The sequence below is a fragment of the Arvicanthis niloticus genome, chromosome 16 (assembly GCF_011762505.2).
Source record: "Arvicanthis niloticus isolate mArvNil1 chromosome 16, mArvNil1.pat.X, whole genome shotgun sequence".
Taxonomy (NCBI): Eukaryota; Metazoa; Chordata; class Mammalia; order Rodentia; family Muridae; genus Arvicanthis; species Arvicanthis niloticus.
In genome coordinates this window covers 26,959,827-26,980,113 of record NC_047673.1, presented here as the reverse complement: position 1 = coordinate 26,980,113, position 20,287 = coordinate 26,959,827, and the positions used below count along the sequence as shown (strand labels likewise).

General features: G+C 44.1%; 1 protein-coding gene across 2 annotated transcripts in view; it reads right to left on the bottom strand.

The window, feature by feature from the left end:
- Window positions 1-19,974, bottom strand: part of LOC117721952 (low-density lipoprotein receptor-related protein 2-like) — a 53,320-nt gene extending 33,346 nt beyond the window's left edge. For both annotated transcript variants that reach the window (XM_034520840.2, XM_076914030.1), the window contains exons 1-13: window positions 19,573-19,974; window positions 16,163-16,276; window positions 13,622-13,741; window positions 12,800-13,042; window positions 11,837-11,950; window positions 9,827-9,946; window positions 7,556-7,681; window positions 6,781-6,984; window positions 5,554-5,722; window positions 5,048-5,216; window positions 3,972-4,197; window positions 2,607-2,732; window positions 518-742 (exon numbers count right to left, since the gene is read on the bottom strand). In XM_034520840.2, coding sequence (XP_034376731.1) covers window positions 518-742; window positions 2,607-2,732; window positions 3,972-4,197; window positions 5,048-5,216; window positions 5,554-5,722; window positions 6,781-6,984; window positions 7,556-7,681; window positions 9,827-9,946; window positions 11,837-11,950; window positions 12,800-13,042; window positions 13,622-13,741; window positions 16,163-16,276; window positions 19,573-19,657 — 2,041 coding nt within the window. In that variant the 5' untranslated portion in view covers window positions 19,658-19,974. The remainder of the gene's footprint in view (window positions 1-517; window positions 743-2,606; window positions 2,733-3,971; window positions 4,198-5,047; window positions 5,217-5,553; window positions 5,723-6,780; window positions 6,985-7,555; window positions 7,682-9,826; window positions 9,947-11,836; window positions 11,951-12,799; window positions 13,043-13,621; window positions 13,742-16,162; window positions 16,277-19,572) is intronic.
- Window positions 19,975-20,287: the final 313 nt, after the last annotated feature.

The following is a 20,287-nucleotide window of genomic DNA, read 5'->3' as shown; positions in this document are numbered from 1 at the left end:
GGTACAGGTGTTTAGAAATCTAGTTACCCAGCCTGCAGCTCATGTCTCTGTCCTTTATAGCGGAGATGCTTGCTGTGTTTAGACAAAGTACGGGGAACTTGAGGGCGAGGTGTGGCATTTAGGAATGTGGGAAGGGAAAGTATATATTGCCATATTAAGCAAATATCTTGCTTTTCCTCTCCCAAAATTTGCATTGCAAATGACTTTTAAATTAGAGTATGAAAAATCTGCAATGCAAAACTGAAGAATAAAAGGTCCTTTTTTTTTTTTTTTTTTTTTTTCTATTCTTCCCTGACTTAAGGCCAGGAAAGCAAAATATAAAAACTCTTCTACCTCTATCTAGCCTCATGGTCAGGGCTGAGAACAAGGAGTCAATAAAAGATCTCACATTCAATTAGTCACGTCTGGTCCTTGGCTTGAAAGTACATTCAGATTAGGGATAGATTTGCTCTTTTGGCCCAATACATTTTAGAAACGGAAAATAAGAGAAGAAAAGAAGATGCCTACCACAACTCACCTGTTTGCTGGGTCCAAATCTCTTGCTTTTCTCCTGAATATCCAGCTGAATAGACAAGATGTCCCCGGGCATTTGACCAATAGATGAAGTTCCTTTTCCAATCAATGTCCAGTAAGTACAGGTTCCCAGCATGCTCTTCGACTAGAGTTCTCTCTATAGCGCTTCCCATAGCGCTGACTTTCAGCAAGTATAGACGTTTGCCAGAAGAGAATACAACTTTTAACTCTACAAGGCGAAAGGGGAGATTTGCTGTTTCACGGTCTATCAGATGATTCCCAGGTTCCCTCCTGAGAGTAGCCGTATCTGAAGCTCAGGCACCCACACAAATGTCTTACATCCCTCCACAGCACACACACATACACACACACACACACACACACACACACACACACACACACACGAACACCATAGCCTCTAAAGACACAGGTTAGTTGGGAAAATACCAGTGTTGCTTTCCCAAGGCATTGGGTTTTTCTGGGTTTTGATGGAAGTGTAAGACTGAACCAATGTGATGCTGCTCTCCTTGATTTAATGATGTCTTGCTACTAGAGTATTGGTTTATTTGGTTGATTGGTTTTCATTTTTGTTTGTTTTTCAAGACCGGGTTTCTCTGCATAGCCCTGACTGTCCTGGAACTTGCTCTGTAAATCAGGCTGGCCTGAAATTCAGAAATCTTCCTGCCTCTACTTCCTCTGTGCTGGGCTTAAAGGTGTGTGCCATCACTGACCAGCTAATAGAGAACTTTACTAATTTCTCTTATTTAAAGAAAAAATTGCATATGTTTGTTTAATTGCAAGCTATATATAATGCTCAAAATTAACTCTGAGCTGATTACTTGGCAACAACCGCTTATTCCATCCTGGTTCCATTCAAAGCTGTCTCCATGAATTATGTTTTTAAAAATAAGTTGCGGCACAATCATATTTACATGATTTATTCTTCTTAAAACTTTCATGTTCTAGTTTTTAAAGCCACATGTGTTGAGTAGAAATATTCAAGAGGTAGAGTAGACTTTAATATGTTGGAGATACAACAGCAACACGGGAAATTTGTATGAGTAGTATTGGACAAAAACAGTGTTCGAGAGAGACTTTGATTAAAAATGAAGTCAGGAGATGTGTCGGGATCATAGAAGACATTTCTTCTATTAATTTATGTGTGAGGTTTTTTTCATGTAAACCTGTAGAATATCACTTAGGCTTGAAAAGGAATGTGTCCCCTCTCACAACTAGAATAAATGAAACTGAAAAATAAGAAAGAATGAAATCAGGAGATGTGGTACACACTGGTGATCACAGCACCTGGGAAGCCAAGCAACAAAGAATGAGAGTTTGGGACCAGCATGGGTCACATAGTAAACTCAAAGCCAGCTCAGACTGTGTGTCAAGACCTGTTTCAAAAAGTCAAAAGTGTGTGTGTGTGTGTGTGTGTGTGTGTGTGTGAGTGAGTGAGTGTGTGATTCTATCATATGCTAGAACACAGAGATATAACATTAAAGATATTATTCTAAGTGAAATACAACAGAGCCACAGAACCCACGATTTCACCAAGTATTGTAGCTAGAATAGGCACATCACAGACAGACAGTAGAGTGGTGGTTGACGGAAGCTACAGGCAAAGAGAGTAGTCTCGATGCCTAAGATGTAGAGAGTATCATTTGGGAAGATGAAGTTCTGGAGATGCTCTTGGTGATGGTTGCACAGAAACATGAATGCTTCTCATGTCATCAAACTATTAAAAATGGCCAAATGGTCTGTTTTTGTTAGGTCATTTTAGCACTATTTATTATAAAATTAAATCAAGGGAACTGGGAGCTGACCCCAGACCTTGGGAGGCAGAGGCAGGAAGAACTCTGTGATTCCGAGGGCGGCCTAGTCTATACAATGAGCTCCCTGCCATCCAGAACTACCCAGTAAGAGCCAATCTCAAAACGATCAAACAAAAATGGAATCAAGTTGTGTTGACCACAAACTGGTCATCAAAGGAGCTTTTTGGGACAGAAGTGATTGATTCAGAAGGATCTGCCTTATTTCCAGGCTAACCTGGAGCAAGCCTTCTAGGACTGTACCCATTTCACCAGAGAACTTACCACTGCATGTACCAGAAGGTAAAAGAAAGAGTCCCTCTGGACAGACACACTTGTACCCCTTGGGATGGATGGGGGACAGGAGACATAGGTGGCTGCAGGACCCTGGAACACAGGCTGAATGTCTGCCTGTTTAAACAGAAACAGTAGACACAGTTTTAGCTTCCCTGTCCAAATCCACTCAAAACTCAGAACTGAAGAAGAGATAAGATGGCCTGCCTTCAAGGGAATCCAAATATACATGTCACCTTCTAGTGGGTGTGCTGACCTTTGAGCTATGCTGGCTGGCTGTCAGACAAGTGTCTATCTGTCTTATGCTAGGGCCAATAAACATCAACCAACCTCACCTTCTCCCTTGGAGTAAATGCAAAATGGATATTCCATTGGTTTGCTAGGAGATGCCCTTTAAGAAGAACAACAATACCAAGCAATCAGACTCCCCCCCAGAATTCCCACAGACTAAACCATCAACCAAGAAGTACACATAGGACCCATGGCTCCAGCTGAATATATATATATATATATATATATATATATATATATATATATATATATATTAATAGTGGTCTGTATTCTCCACCATGGTTACTTTCTAAGATACTAGTGATGATTCATGACTTTGATTTCTGCACTTGGGACAGATGGGAAGATCTCTGTGAGTTTGTAGCCAGCCTGGTCTATAGATACAAAAAGACACATTAAACACAAGCATCTGAGTTGAATCTGATGTACAGCTGGTGTTAATAAATACTTTTAATCCCTCCCTTCTGTTTCCGTTTCGAAGTTGGTACCAAATTTTGTTCCATTTTTACATCATAGCCCATACATCAGTGAACATGATCTGAATCCTCTGAGGAAAGTCTGTTTTCTTGTCCTTAATTAATTTTTAAGGTTCACTGATTTTACCACTTTTTGTGTATGAGTCTTTTTGCCTGCATGTATGCATGTGTATCATGTACCTGCCTAGTGTCTCTGAAAACCAGGAGAGGGTACTGGATCCCCTGGGTTTGCAGTTACAGACAGTTGTGAGCCACAAATTGGGTGATGAGGATTGAACCTGGCTTGTCTGGAAGAGCAGCTAGTGTTCTTAATTGCTGAGCCAACGTTCCAGCCTGGAGCTTATATGTTCAATACTCCAGACCCTAACAATCTAGCTGACGTTTTAGCCCAGCACAGCCCACAGGACTTGGAGTGAGCTTCTCTGTGATGCTTTTGATCTGCTCACTTACTCCAAAGTCCTATGCAAGACTGGAGGGGGCAGTGACTAGAACACACCCCTGCCTCAACATGGCAAGTTTCAATCACAGGCTGAGGTCACATCCTGGGAGGTTTCCATCTCAGCAATTCAGAAGCAAGTGGCCGGCTTACTTTTGGGTTGCTGGGTCTTGTGGAGGACTGAGAAAGCAGAGATGGAGGCATGGAGCAGCACCTCTCTCTCCTTCAGGCTGCTGGGTGAGGTACGGATCAGTTGAGTTTGATTTGCCCAGAAGAAAGCATTTTCAAATACAGCCAAGCCAACGGGGTCTTCGTCTTCAAAAAACACCCGAGGAAAGGTGTACCTCCCACTGCCATCCACGTTCACTGTCTCTATGGACTGAAGGATTAGAGTCTCATGACCTAGAGGTAGCCTCAGCAAGTGTAACTGATGTTATGATCACCAGAGATTTCTGGACGCTGGTTAAATATCATTGTGGCATCAAGTCCATAGGGAGGAATTCATCTAAGATTGTAGAGACCTCTGTTAAAGTCAGTGCACTAAGTGGTCCTTGTTCAGATTTTGGTTACCATAGCATCTGCTCTACATCCAGACATGGTACCAATGCTATTCACTCTATTCTATGATTGCCTTAGAAGATAGGCGCTTTATGCATTCTCAGAGAGAGCAGTGAGCTCCCAGAGGAGCGTCCCCATCAGCCTAAAATCACAGCTTAGGAAATGGGAGGCTTGAGAGTGTGACTCATCCGGCTATGAGCTTCTGCTTTTAGTCACTATGTCACAACGACCTTTTAGTTTGTCATTTCCCATATTGGGATATTATAAACTGCATCATTAGGCCTTGGGAATCTGAGTACAGAACTTTTAAAGTGTCATGGAAGTTTCCAGAAATCTTAAAAAAAAAAAAAAAAAAAAAAAAAAAAAACCATCTTGAATCATGGGTACAACATAAATCATGACCTTTATTCTTGCAAAAATGTAGCGCAGTTGGACTCTAGAGTCTGTTAAAGCAACAACAACAGCAGCAGCACACCACGTCTCCCAAGCTGTTGGTACAGTCTGCGCTATGCAGAGATGCTATGCAATTAAGCCTGGCTTTTCTTGTTTTGCTCCACAAGTTACTTCATGGGGTTAATGCTAGACGTAAGAGAAGAGTGTACAAGCCCTCAGACCCATTCCAAGCTCCTGGCAAAAGAGAGCTCCTATTACCCTGGGTGTATCTACAGTACCTCTTTATAGCCACTGATCCAGTAGAGCCTGCCAGTCACATGATCAAGTGTTAGTCCTAGGGGCTCCTCTGTGGTCACGACTGCCAGCATCTTCCTGTCCGAGCCATCCATTCCTGCAGTTTCAATAGTCTTTAGCCCATTCTCACCTCGATCTACCCAATACAGATACCTGCAAGCAGCAGGAGTACACACAGGTGTTTTTTTTTTTTTTTAATGGCCTTACTTGTGCACACACGTTCTTCTCAACAACCCCCTTAGTGTTCTCCTATGAGCTTTGTCTCTGTACTGCTACCCAAAGCCAGAGAGCTCGGCTCCTATATTTATCAAGCATGGAAAAGTTTGGCCACATGAAATTCAGTCTAGGATGTCCAAATATGGATTTTGTAAGGCAAAGGAAACCTAAAGGCCAGTATGCTCCCCTCTTAAGGATCTAAAATGCCAAGGGACTTTTTTTTTTTTTTTTTTTTTTTTTTTTTTGCATACATCCCAAGAGACACATTACTTACCTCTTTTCAGGAAACACCACTAGCTCCTCGGGCACAAGATCCTTTTCCAAGATTTTGACATAGCCTCTGCCGTCACTTAATCCAGCACAGATGACTCTGGCAGAGCTGCTGGCCCAGTACAACAGTCCTGTGACCCAGTCCAGAGAAATGCTGCTCACAGGTGGAAGTTCTGTTGACACAGGAGACAGAGTTACACGGAGGTAGTCTTTACTGTCTATGTTTATGTTGGAAAGAATACTTGAAAGACCTTTCAACAACTGATTTAGATCTATATCATGAGGCATACAGGACCCAAGAAATAATGGCCAAAATTATTCCATAGAGTCTCCAGCATGTAGGTGCATATGGAAATGAGGAGAATCACAATCTAAGGAGAACACAACCAAAGACTATGAAGGTGTGTGGCCTCAGCTCCGACACTAGTCACCACAGATGTCTCTGGGAGTTGTGATGAGCTCTGTCTGTCACTATGCCTACTGTGCCATGTCCCTTCTTACTATGCTGTCTGGTTAATCCCAGCCCTCACCTAGTGAGACAAATTTTGGCTGGTGCCCTCATCTTAGTGAGGGAGGTCAAAGGACTGAGGACACAAGCTCAAATACCTAGTGATAGAGAATGCTCTCTGTGGCTTAAGGCTACACCCTAAGATTTGTATTCTTAAAAAGTACTTTCTTATATACAAGCAATGTTCTGTAATGCTCTTACTGAACTAGCCTGCCACATGCATGTCTCATATCAGGATTTTATATACTCTGATGCTTCATAACAAGAAGTCATAAAAGCTTGCCCATATAGATATACATAGATATAGATACAGATGTACAGATACAGATATGAGCACTTCTTACTTATGCTTAAGTAATCTTATAGATTGAATGTGGAGTGTATCACAAAACGGCCAATAGGTTAAAAGCTTGGTCTCCACCCTGTGGCATTATTATTGGTGGGTAGTAAAAACCTTTAAGTGAGGGGCCTAGTGGGATGTTTTAAGGTCATTTGGGGGTATCACCTTTAAGGGAATCTTGTCCTCTCTCCTTTTGTCATGGAGTAAGTATCTTCCCCCTACTTCCATCATGATATGCTACTAATTGATCCCGCCCCCAAATTTAAACCCCCAAGTACTGTCCTCTTGTTTAAGGTTGGTAATCTCAGGAATTTTATTATAAGTAGCATAAGAAGCCTTGAAAAGTTAAATTTTAATGCAAACAAACAAACAAACAAACAAACCTGGGTAGAGGGGAACAGAGTTTGGTCTCCCAAAGACAAACACATTTAGGACTCTATCCACCCAGAAGTACATGTTTCTGTTCAGGTCATAAGCAACAGAGCTGGGCCTTGACTTTACAGGGATCAGCATCTCATGGATCCCTGTTCTTCGGTCCAGGATTCTAAGCTCTTTATCTGTTGCTATAAGAATCTTAACATCATCATCTGCAGTAGAAGGAAAATAGTAACGTATTACGCTGACACTTTCTTGTGTGCCTTTCCCTTTAACAAAAGATGCCATTCCTTCTTCTATACCCAAGTCTGCTTATCCCTAAGGCATAGGCAAAACATAATCTGAAGGGATCTACTGGGCTCTCTTAGTCCCTCCTCCCCCCAGCTTCCGGCGTGTTAAAGTTCATCTTTGGGGTGTCACTGCCTTATTTGATTTCAGACTCAGCAGCTCTCATCTAGATAGAACTCTAATCTGTGCTTGTCACATAGCACCTACATGTGAGCCACCCTGAGGCGAAGAAGCACAGGCTAAGTTAAAACTCTATTGGTTGAGTCTCTCGAGCACCTATTTCTATAGCCTACAGAGTAACTATGTTACTTTAAAGACATTCAATGCAACTGGCACTCCGGTTAGGCAATACCTGTCATAATAGCATCTTCTTTGGAAAGAAAAGCTTCATCGTGTCTAGTACTAGGCCTTAAAATAAATAACCTGTGTTACTTTCTCTATAATTACTATTAACAACAGAGCAGAAGCTGGGCTTGCTTTGCCTGTAAAACTCACCTGTAACTCGACAGTCTGTGCCATTGTAGAGCTGGTAACCTTGAATACAGCCACAGGTATAAGAGCCTGGTGTGTTATGACATAGTTGGCCACAAGGACCATATGCCAGAGAGCACTCATCTTCATCTGATGACAGAGAGGCGTAAGTCAGAGATGACTCAGGAATTACGGCTCCAGTATTTTAGTGCATAAAAGTTAACTGAGTCACCGCGGAGTCCCCATTCTTGTGAATGGGAAGGAACTTCACAATAAGGAGCCCTGCTGCCTGGGTGGCATAAATTACAATCTGTGTTAATCTAGCAATATCCTTGGGCTAGACCATTTGCTAGTCACACCAAAATCTGTTTCAGAATGACAAGCGTTAGCGCCTAGAAAACAATGATTCAAACTACAGCCATGACACATGAACCCTGGAGGCATGTGGTACACAAAAGGACAGTGTTAGCTCACTATTTGTGCCACGGAACACTTCATTTAAATGGATGGAAAAGGTCACATTCACAGGTATAACACAGGTACAGTTGCTTTACAAAGTCTGTAGTCACAAACTAAGCCTGGTGACACACACCCATTAAGCCATTACTGGGGAGATGGAAAACAGGAAAACAAGGAGTTCAAGTTCATCCTCAGCTACATAGTAAGACCATCTCTACCCTGCAGTACATGGGACTGTGTCTCAAACAAACAACGACAGAAATCATATAGAATTCTCCATCATATAAATGCCAAAGCTATTAGAGATTTATTCACTTGTCATAGGAAGGAAAATGGTTCCTTGGGGGACATTTCTTAGAAAACATTATTTTTCCTGAACCACACAGTCCTAGAATATAACAGTATTCTTCTGTCCCTGGAGGTGAATCAATGTGTGTCTGTCAAGCTCTTGGCCAGCTAAGCCCTGATATGGATCAGAGACCAAAACCTGTGCTACATCCCTACCTGGACCCTTCTGAGGGCCATGACCAGCTTCTAAGGAAGAGTTAATAAATTTAACAATGTAAAGTATTGCTTTAATTTAAACAATAAAATGATTTAAATTCAATTAATGAAATTTATTAAAACATAATTATATATAATAAACTTCAAAGTAGGTTCATAACATCTCCTGATGAAGTCTTAATATAAAAACCATTGTAGAACATAATTTTAAAGTTCCTGCATAGCCTTCCCAGGTGGGTAGGCCTGTAGGTCCCTCATGAAGAGAGTACTGAGTGCACAGATGAGGCTCAGAGCAGAGCTCAACCTGACCTTTGGGTGGACAAGTTACTCTTGTATTTGCATTTTAATCAAACTGTCATCCTGTGTTGTTGTAGATAATGCTATAGGTTACCAGCCATTTGATTTTTTTTCATTTTATTAATTATAACAAACATGTGGATATTTTATTTAAGCCCTAATATTTCCACAATCCCATTTTACAAAAGAGAGACATGAGAATTGAGGTTTGACTGGCTTGGGGAGGGCCAGCTAAAAGGATCAAGCAAGGACAAACATATTATGGGCTTTAAGTTCAGAATCTGTCCAGACCTGGGTGTGGAGTCCTAGGCAGAGGCTGTGAAGTGACAAGGGTATTTGTTCAAGGACAGAACCCAAAAGCTCCACAAGATGCTAAATTTAGTACTTTGTCTTTGGTCAATAATTGACTTGCAGGTCTCACAAGCTAGAATAATAACTCAAGTTAAGGAGGGAATGAGAATTGCCATCCTGGAGGAAATCCTGGTGCTCTGACCAACCTTTCTACTTCTGGAACACAGCCAGGGGACCGGAAACAATGTATCAAACAGCAGCCCTGCTGAGGGTGCTCACAATCACAAAAACAGCAGATGCGATCCAAATGCAGCATTAACAGCTAAATAGGTAAGACAAGGCACAAACATAAAGTAGAATTTAATTTGGGCTTCAATAGGAAAGGAAGGCTGACACTTGAACCCTAATGACTTACGGCACACAAGAGGACAAACATCGTGTGACTCCACTCATGTGGCGGTGCTGCACAGAATATACAAATTCACAAAGAGAGAAAGCCCCGGGAGAGGTTACTAAAGGTTAAGGATGTGACGTGGGGCATAAGGGGTTACCGTTACATAGATAGAGAATTCCTGTTTGGAATGATGAGAAGAGTTACAACGGCATGGTGGTGATGGTTGCTTGTTATAAATCTAAGCACCAATTAGCAAAAAACTTAAAACACCTAAGATGCTAAAACTCCGTGTTGTGTACGTTAGACCACATTAAGAATGCTTCTAAAAGACAGGCTAGGGGAATACTGACCCCCACAGCTCCATCCCTCAGGCTGTAACTGCCACCCTGGTGTGCAGGAACATCGAACACCCCAGTGGGTATCACTGCATGGGCCCTCACAGCCCCCGTTCATCAGGGAGCAGTTTTTACCTGTAGGGACAAGATAACTGAAGTCAGTGGAGATTAATGCCTTACAAGACATGTTGTACCAGGTACCTCGTATACTGGCCTAGGAACAGATGGCCCCTGAGAGCCACGCTTTGACCCTGGCCTCTTGCCTGAGAGTATAAGGCTAGGGGAAGACTGTGGCCCTGGAGAGATATGAAGTCGAGGAGCTGGCCAGAGGCCTTTCTGCAATTTCAAGTGCTGGTATATTTATTTTCCTCCTGCAAAGAGGCCAAGACCCTCTGGTGTGTTTCCTGTGGGGTGTATGGATAAAGAGGACACTGAGTCCTGTATTTTGTATTTATGAATACAATGAGTTGTCTTTCGGGCACAAAGCCTACACTTGGCCTTGTCATTAGTGCGTTTAAACCTTCACTTGAACTCCTGTGGTACAAAGTTTCTTCAGAAGCTTTTAAGGGAGTCTTAGGCAAGGAAGACAGGAGACAGAGGACCAAATGACTTGAGGTCATTTCAGTCTCTTCTCCAGCAGGCCCAACAGTAACTCTTCTAGTGAAAATCAGAAGGTTAAAAAGACAGAGTTACAGCCGGGTGGTGGTGGCCCACGCCTTTACTCCCAGCACTTGGGCAGCAGAGACAGGCAGACCTATGAGTTTGAGACCAGCCTGGTCTACAGAGCAAGCCAGGGTAGCCAGAGCTACACAGAGAGACCCTGTCTTAAAAAGAAAAAAGAAAAAAGAAAAAAGAAAAAAGAAAAAAGAAAAAAGAAAAAAGAAAAAAGAAAAAAGAAAAAAGAAAAAAGAAAAAAGAAAAAAGAAAAAAAAAGCCAGAATTACTTTTTAGCAACCTCTCCTCCTCACCAGAAAACATGCTTTCTGAGGTCTTTCTCAATTAAATCTGTGGAGAATTCTATTTTTTCTTTCTTAAACAAATTGATTCATTCCTCCCCCAGACATTTGCCAAATGGTTTCTATTGCTCTAATTGATTTTGTAGTTTTCTTGTACTGGATCTGCAAAGTCAAGTTGGGTCATAGGAAACCTCCAGACTGAAAGCTGAACAAAAGCGGCTGTGTGCACCAGGCTCAGCCAAGGCGCTCTGCAGAGGGATCTCTAGACTGGTAAACACTCGACATGTTGCTACAAATGATTGAGCCTTGGCTAAGGGTCTGGCCCTTGTTGAGATTTGTGACATCCATGGATGCTACCAACATTAGATGATGCGCTCCTGGCTTTATTCCAGAATACAGAAGCAGTGTTGAATATAGGTTTTTAGCTAACTAATCTCCTTAAAGCTACAAACTTAGAATTGCCCTTGTTTTGCAAGTTAGGGGATTTTGCTCAGTCATGAGACCAAAGCCAAGAACTTTAATGTAATAAGCAAAAACTCAATGTACTTAAATATAAGGGAAAAAGATGACTCTGTGTGTGTGTGTGTGTGTGTGTGTGTGTGTGTGTGTGTGTTTCATTTCAAGGAGTTGGCCCAAATGATAACTGTTAGGGTTGAAACCTGAAATGTCACCTACAGATTCTCATGTTTGAACATGTGCTCCCAAGATAATGGTGCTATATTAGGAAGCGTGGGACCTTTGGGACATGGGAACTAGCTAGAAAAAGTGGGTCGCTGGGAGCAGAACTTTTAGAGTTTCAGCCTCAGCCCCATTTCCAGCCTGAATTCTCTACTTCCCACTCTGCAGAGAGGAGAAAAGCAGCAACTACACACACCTTCTGCCCTGGACAGCGAGCTTCAGCCATGGCCTGTGACTGCCTACCCAAGTAAATCCCTGCTCCCTTAATTACTTCTGCCAGACACTTTGTCACAGCCAAGCGAAAAGTAATTAATACTGTGACTAAAGCATTAGGTTATGTCATCTCGTCTTCCCCAGTCTCCCGCCTTACGCTGAGGAAGCAGTTTCTTACCACACGTCCTGGGTTCATCAGCACCATCTGTACAGTCAGCTCTCCCATCACACACCAGGGACTCTGGGATGCATTTCCCACCATCGCAGCTCACAGTGCCTTCTGGACAGGAGGCTATGGAGGAAGTTGATCATTCTTTTTCATTACTACTTAGAGGGGAGGAGCGTAGAAGGAGACAACTCTTTCAGTAGGTATTTCCATAGCCTATAGCAATTGAAGGCTGGAAAGGAAAGCTTACCATTTTGAACTCTTTACTCTTTTTTTTTTTTTTTTTTTTTATTTTTTCTTCTCCAGGGAATCAGGGCTTTAGACTCAATCACAAAAATAGCAAGACATCTGGGCACTCGATTGAAACTGTGCTAAACTTGACTGATCTGACTTTAAATAGTTGGAATTAAAACGCTCCTAGAGCCAGCCAGCCACTTGACCCAAAATGAGTATTCCTTTAAGAAGTGCTTCATTTACAAATGTTAGAAGCCGAGTGTGATACAATGTGCAGCCTTAACTTCGGGAAATACTGAGTGGGATTCTGGTTCTCCAACAAACCAGAGGCACCCCTATTCTGGGGCTGGGGGGGGGTGTTGTCTTAAAGAGGAATGTGGCACTTGCCATTCTTTGAGATTGGTTTTACCCCTTTTAGTGGGAGATTTTCCCCCACCACTATGTGAGAGCAGGAGTTGCCTGTTGTTATGCTTCCTTCATAGACTGATGCTCAGACTGTCTATGGACTGCTCTTCATCGCTGGGAACATTCCAGGCGATGCTCATTCAGCATATAACAAGAGATTTTTATCTAAGCAGCTCTGCGATTCCATGGATAACTATACTCTGGCTATTGCTAGGAAGCATCTTCTTCTTAGAGAAAGGATGGCAACCTCTGCCATGGGGATTAAATGTAGACTACATAAAGCAGCCTGTATACTACACCCCGCCCTTGAAATGTCAGTAGGGAAGCCAGACTTACCGCAGTCCTGCTCATCCGAGGCATCACCACAGTGGTCGATGCCATCACACCTCCAGCTGTCCATGATACATGCCCTGTTTTGGCATTGCCACTGCCCAACCAAGCAACGGGTGTGAGGACAGTGTGCATTTATGGACCCTTCTTCACAGTTCTGATGGGCATTGCCAGGTTCCCCAGCATCCAGACACGGAGCCGATCCTGGAGACTGGATTTTGTAGTCTGGACATGCCGCCGTCAAGCTCTCTGGAAAGCAGGAATTATGTGGGCAGAAGAGGACTGCTGGACTGTGATGGACATGCGTATCTAAGTGAGCGCTATGGCTGTCATGGATTTGGAACTGGACTACAGAACCACTAAGAGATGCTAGCTAGACGTCATTGGCCATATGGACATGGCTTTCTGCACTGAAACTTCTCTCCAAAGAAGTTTTAAGAGAGCCAATAAGGTTAATAATTTTGAAAACACAAAGAAACAGTTTCAAGAGTCTCCTATAACGCCAAAGGCAATGTAGCATGTGGCTTAGCACGCACAGCCTGAGGCTATTTTATGGCTTACTTTCAGTTAGCACTGCTGACGCTAATACAAGCTGTGAGTCAGCAGAGATGATGAACGGACAGTTGAAAACAAGTTTCACAAGGCTGATGGAATGGCCTCGTCGGTACCGGTCCTTGCCCACCTAAGCTTGTTGACATGAGTTCAATCCCTGGGAACCCAAGTTGTCCTTTGACCTCTCCACACATGTGATGGTTCATGGGGCACACACATGCACATGCGCCCACACATAAGTAAATAGATGTAATTTTAAAAGTAAGCTGTACCTACCGCAGTAAACCTCATCGGAGCCATCTGGGCAGTCACTGGCACCGTCGCAAAGCCAGCTGGCAGGAATGCACTTCCCACCATCACACTGCCAGGCCTGTAGGTGTCCGAGACATGTTTGCTCTACAGGCCAGGGTGGGATTCAATAACAGGCATGGAGAAGACACTCATCAGTTGGATGGGTTTCATGCCATATATTTTAAATAGCAAAGCAATAATTACTTCTCAGTTTGACACTGATCACGACCCTGAACTTGCTGGTCCCTTCCACACTCCTGGCAATAACCTATGGCATGACTTCCTTCTCCCATCGCTGGGACAAAAAATATTTGACAGAAGCAACTTGACAGAAGAAGACATTCTTTGGGCTTATGGTCTATAGTGGCAGAGAAGGAAGGCATGGTGGCCAGAGTGTGAAGTGGCTCGTCACTGCACCCTCAGTAAGGAATTAGAGAGAGATGCATGTTCACACCCGGCTCAGTTTCTCCTTTTCCCCTTTATTTATTCAGTCTGGGGCGTCAGTACATGGGAAAGTGCCACCTACCTTCAGGGCGAGTCTTTGCTCCCCAGTTAAACTATGGTAATACCGTTGCAGACATACTCAGAAATATGCCTGTTAGATGATTTTAGATCCTGTCTGAGTGAGAGTCAACATCTGCCTTAACAAGGAGCAATGAGCCAACAGCCCTCAAAGCCTACTCTTCCCGCCATCTTTTAGAACACTCTTATCTAGCCAAAGTTTTGACAGCAAAAATACTTTGTCCATGTTCTGACTAAAATAATAGCTGGTCACACATGACTGATGAACACATACATGAAAGGTGGGTTTTACATGACAGACTTGACGTTTAATTACGTTTAACCATTCAGAGACATTTTGACCCCTCCAGGTGACTGGAGGCTATGGTGGTCCACCTCTTAGAATTCCTTTGATATTTAAGACTATATGCAGATCTAAGACAACCTGAGAACTAATAGATTTTGCTTCTGATTATTGCACTTAAGTCAGGAGACTTGGAGAGCTAGCACAGTGTGTATGAATGTACGAAGGCCACGCAACAAAGCAAGCATGGAAGTGTGTTCCACCCTGTGAACGTTCACAGGCTTCTGTGTGTTCATTTGTCTCTTTGCTTTTTGCTTATTATTTGATTCTGGAGATTTAACCAGGGCCTTGCTCATGCTAAGCAAACCCTCTACCCTTGTGCTGCACCTTGAGTCCTGATTGTGTTTGGTATTTCATGTGAGATTAGAGACAGCAAGTGACCATCCAGGAAGCACGTGGGATAGGGAAGGAAGGGCATCAACACCAATGCACTGGGATTTTCCTCTGTCCATGAGGACTTTATTCTCTGTCTTATACTCAGGACACAAGGGTAGGACTCATCACTTAAGAATCTTTCTGCCTGTAATACCATTCAGGTGACCCACCTGTGGCTTTGAATAATCTAAGCACCTAGAACCGGGGCTTCATAGCAACAAAATATTTCTTAAACAGTTAACTTGGCTTCTAAACAGTTTTATACTCTTTTTTGTTCAATTTGCATACAAAAGACCTTTTCAAGTATTGTGATCTGTAAGACTTCCCTACAAGCCTCTGGATTGGTCTGGTTAAACTAATACAGACACCAATGCTTAAGCTTCCATCTAAGGTGCAAACTTTACTTTTACAGTGTTGCCACTAATACTCGAAGATTCTTGGATTAGTCTATAAGAACCTGTGGCCACTCTTCATGTTTGAATACCTTCTCGGGGGGACAAAAATCATGAGGATGGATACTGTCAACCGAATACACAGTATTGAAAATTAAAGGGTTTTCCATTTTAGTTTTGCATATATGAGCACACACACTTAAACACACTAAGGCAGCAGTTCTTAACCTGTGAGTTGCAACCCCTTTGGGGATCCAACTACTCTTGGTTGTCTAAGAGCATTAGAAAACATATATATTTACATTATGATTCATAACAGCAGCAAAAGTACAGTTACTAAGTAGCAATGAGAATAATTTTGTGGTTCAGGGTCACCACAACATGAAGAACTGTATTAAAGGCAGATTAGGAAGGTTGAGAACCACTACATTAACATACCATAGGATGGGACCCAGATCTAATTAATTCTAATTTATTTGTGCTACATTGGGGATCAGCCTAGGGTCTTGCACATGCTATATGCTAACCTCTCCCCATTTTTTCATTTTTGAGGCAAGGTCCTGATAACGTCTCCAGGCTGGTTTTGAACTCAGGCTATACCCTAGGCTGGCCTTGGACTTGGCGATCCTCCTGTCTCAGCCTCCCAAGTAGTTTGTGTTTCAAATATACTCCACACAGACAACCTGAAGGTAATTTTATTTGATATTTTCAGAGAACCTGTCTTTTGGCTGAGACCCATCACATAAAGTCATGTATGGAATGTCCCCACTGCGGTAACATGTTTGTACTAAGACATTTTGGATTTTAGAGCATTTCGGACTTTCAGATTAAGAACGTTCAACCTGACCATGGAAACCAGGGCTGGTGCCCGAGAGCATCTTGCTAAGTGCTTACCACACTGCTCATCGGTCCCATCTGGGCATTCTTGTTCCCCATTGCAGAGCCAGGTCACAGGAATGCACTTCTCACCACAAGCCACTTGCCGTGTCCTGTTACACTCTAGTTCGCCTGCAGTTGACAACCAAGGAGCAGAGTCAGGAGGGTTTCTGGCTTCCACGGCACAAGACAATTAATTCTTCATCATGGTAAGAGGCCATCGAATGTCATGTCTTTCCTCTAGGAAGACTCACTTGGTCTCACCAGGAAATCCCTTACACTATGTGCCTGTTCTGTTCATTGAGGGAGACTCAAGGTTGTGTACCAACAGACATGCGTGCTGTACTTCCGGCTCTAGCTTGGTCTCAAAGCCATGGAATATGAGCACTTACAGGTTTGAAGGCTAGGCTGTAAGGACTTTCACTGAATCTTAGACATGTATACAGACCCGTGTTTAATGAGAATGGAGTTTAGGATCGAAGATGACATTCTTTTAAGAATGTTTCTCTAACAGCTATGCTATGGGTATTTGGAAGCTTTCAGTCATTTGCAAAACACTGAACTTGTATTGTTCTGTTCCAGTCATGAGCATCTATTTATTAAGCTCAGTGTTCAGTGGTTAGCCAAAAGGTTGATGGGGAGTGTCCTCAGAGGGAAACTGCAGGAAGACCTGACTATTACTTTACTGCATTGAGCTAACTCTTAGAGAGGGAAAGCCAATGGTTGGTTCCTAGAAGACATAAGCTATATGGTCTGTATCTGCTGGAGTCTCTACACTCAGTAGAAGACTCAACAAGGTCTACTCCCAGCAGCAGCTATGGCTAAGTGGTTGAAGTGGACATAAAAGCTGATGAGCAGATGGCTCCTCTCAAGGGACTGTATCCCAATCTTACTTGCATTCTTCTAAGACTGTGTTATCAGTTTTGTTGACTTTAAAACAAATTCGGCTCATAAAAAAAAAAAAAAAAACACTAAAACTACCTCTCTCCCCACCAGGAGTCCCGTATATTCCTGGATTAGCAGCCACCTTTGGCATCTCTGCGTCTTCCATCTAGGCTATAATATGCAACTTGAATAAAGCTGTTGAGACCCTTCCGTGTCTGGAAACTGCTACTATGGGAACAGGCTCAGTCAGCAGATCACCTGGGTTGGAATGTTTTCATTGGACTGCTTACTGACTGTCTGGTAGGTCTCAAGCTGTCCACCTACCCAGACGTGAGCTCAACCTAAACGATAGGATTTCTGGTGGTTAGATAGAAGCCAGCATTCCTCAGGAACTTGTGACAAAGATTCCTGTCTGCCAAAGGGGGTCACTTTCCTCTCCTCTGGCAGGAGGGACTTACACAGCTCCATCGATTGTACCTGTGGCTGCATAGTAAAGCTTGTGGTGGCTCCCTCAGTCCCTAGTCACAAGTACCTGTCATACAGTCTAAAGCCCCTACACCAGTCTCCCAACCCTTTCTCCCCTCAGCTACTCCCCGTCTTTATAACTGGCCATTCTCACTTACGTAACACTAACTCTGATCCTCTTATTCTTTTTCACTATCCCCTAATCTCTATCTCTTGAGATCTTGCTTAACATAGCTATTTTCTCCCACTCTGCCCAGAGTCCCTTGCCCTGGCAAAGCCCAATCTGCTGGCTATGTTCAGGCTACTATGTTTTCCTCTCTATCTCCTCTCTGAACGCTTCCAGATGCTTCTGGCTTCTCTCTCTCTCTCTCTCTCTCTCTCTCTCTCTCTCTCTCTCTCTCTCTCTCTCTCTCTCTTCCTTTCCCTCTCCCTCCCTCCCTGAACCCTTCCAGATATATCTGGCTTCTCTCTTTCTATCCCCTCCCCTCCTCTCTCTCCTCTGCCTCCCCACCCCACATCTACAATAGAAATCTTAACCAGCTCATGGAGTGGTCCCGTCAGCAGTTTCCCCAGTGCGCCCTCTCACACACTGATAAGGTGACCTCAGTTTCCTTGTGTACGCAGTGAGTCTGGGCAATAAGTGATCCTACAAAGGAGATGGAAGGCTTAAGCCGGCACAAGGCCGCTCGGCGCAGAGGCTGCTAATCGATGCTCATCAGCCGGCGACTCCTTTGCCACCTCTTGCAGCAGATCCTTCCAGAAGGATCTCTCAGAGTTGCAGTCAATGCTCAAAAGCTCAGACCATTAGGTGAGTCACAACTGAAAATTATTTTGTCTCAGAGATTATCTGGGAACCGAAACTGCATATATATATTATAGATATCACCTGCAGACTGGTTTCCAATAATTTTAAAATATAGGTAGGTGCTTACTATAAAGGCACATATGTCATTTACTATCATTTATTGATATTTAATTCACAGTAACTTTCTTATAATCATGGTGTAAGGTACACTGATAAATGTTGTCCTAAAACACATGTAAAGATAACTTTATACTACAAGATGTGAAATAACTACTTAGTTATTTAAGAAAATAAAGCAAAACAAACAAACACCAAGTAACTTTAAATCCTGTTTCAGAAGTAGTGTAGGAAGACCAGCTACAAGCTAGATGCTGGCCAGGTTAGGTACAAATCCTGAGGGCCAGAGCCTTGGAAGGGCTCCTCCAAAGTGACTGGAATTGGCTTAACGGCAAGCAAAGATGCAAAGATTAAAATGACTTCACACTTGCCTTCTGTACCTGGATGGAGTAGGACCAGGTTCACCTGTGCGATGGGATGGGACGCGATGGGATGGGATTGGTAATCCCCAGGCAGCTGTTTCTCAAATGCTGGGTGCCTACAACCTCTGTCGACATCAGCAGCCAGCAACTTCACCCCCTAACAACTGTACATGTCTCAGCTACCCTGGGACATGTCGTGCTCCTTCCCCCAGATCAGGACATCTTTGGGTCTGTCTATGGGAGTGTCATCAACAGGTGCAGCAGGAAATGCTCCCAACTGTTCTTTCCCAGGGGCAGATTTTAGAGAGTGGCACCGCTTAGCTGTACTGGGTGTCTGTAACCACACACACCCCGACCCGACCGTGACTGGTGGCAAACTAGAGCTAGAAAGCAGTCCCACCGGTCCTGGACTCGAGGAAGTCCATCTCAGAGGTAAGGTTATCTAGGCGGGTTGGAGGGGTTGGAGAGAGCTTTCTTGGCACTTGCTGGGTGACTCCAAGAAAACCTTTGTCCTTGATCTTACCTCTCCTCCTATCCACAGGTTTGCAAAGGGCCTGGCAGTCCTGGATCATCCAGGGCTGTCCCTGTGGGATGCTCAGCCCCACCCTTCTACATCTTACTAGCCACACTGCTCAGCTGAGGACTGCAAACTCAGTGAAGGCAACCGAAGTTTGCCTTCTGTCCCTGCAGCACGCTGCTAGTACAATACTGCTACCCCGCACCCCACATCCTGCTCCCTGCAAACCAGAGCTGCGACCCTTTCGAGGGCGCCCCTGACCACGGGCCCCACTCACCTGCCCCTGAGCGTCCGATGCTGCCGCCCAAAGATACCAGCACCAAGGAGAAAGGGAGCAAGAGCATCCGCAACCGGCACCGCATGCCTAGGAGGGACAGACGGTGGGATCTTGCTCCCGCTGGGTGCCTGAGTGAGGACAGCCCAGAAGGGAGGAGCAAGAGGCGAGGGGCGCGGGACGCCGGCGGGCGCCAGTTCCCACGCCTCTTTGCAGGCTGCTGAACAGGAGCCTGGAGTTCTCTGGTGCAAATCTTGGGCTCCCGCTATCCTGGGCAAGACCCGCCTCTGTCCAGGAAGATCTCCTTGCATTGTGGCTGGGGACTTTGTGCCACCGATCCCCAATGAGACTAGAAGCAGAGCGCTGGGCTCACTGGGAGCGGGCCTTTAGGGACACAGAAAGGGTTAAGTCAGTCATACTTAAGCTGCACAGGAGTCACCTGGAAAACTATGCAGATATTCTGCCTTTACAGAATTGGGACATGTCTGTCACTGTCACTCAGGTGATGCAGTGTGTCTGCTGCTCTGACCTTACTTTGCAAAGCATAGAATTCTGTGTCTCACTGTCTCTCTCCCTCCCTCTTTTCCTCCCTCCCTCCCTCCCTCCCTCCCTCCCTCCCTCCCTCCCTCCCTCCCTCCCTCCCTCCTTCCCTCTGTGTTCCTCTCCATCTCAATCTCCACTGCCCCGCCTCTATTACTCCCAGTCCTCCTCACTGGGT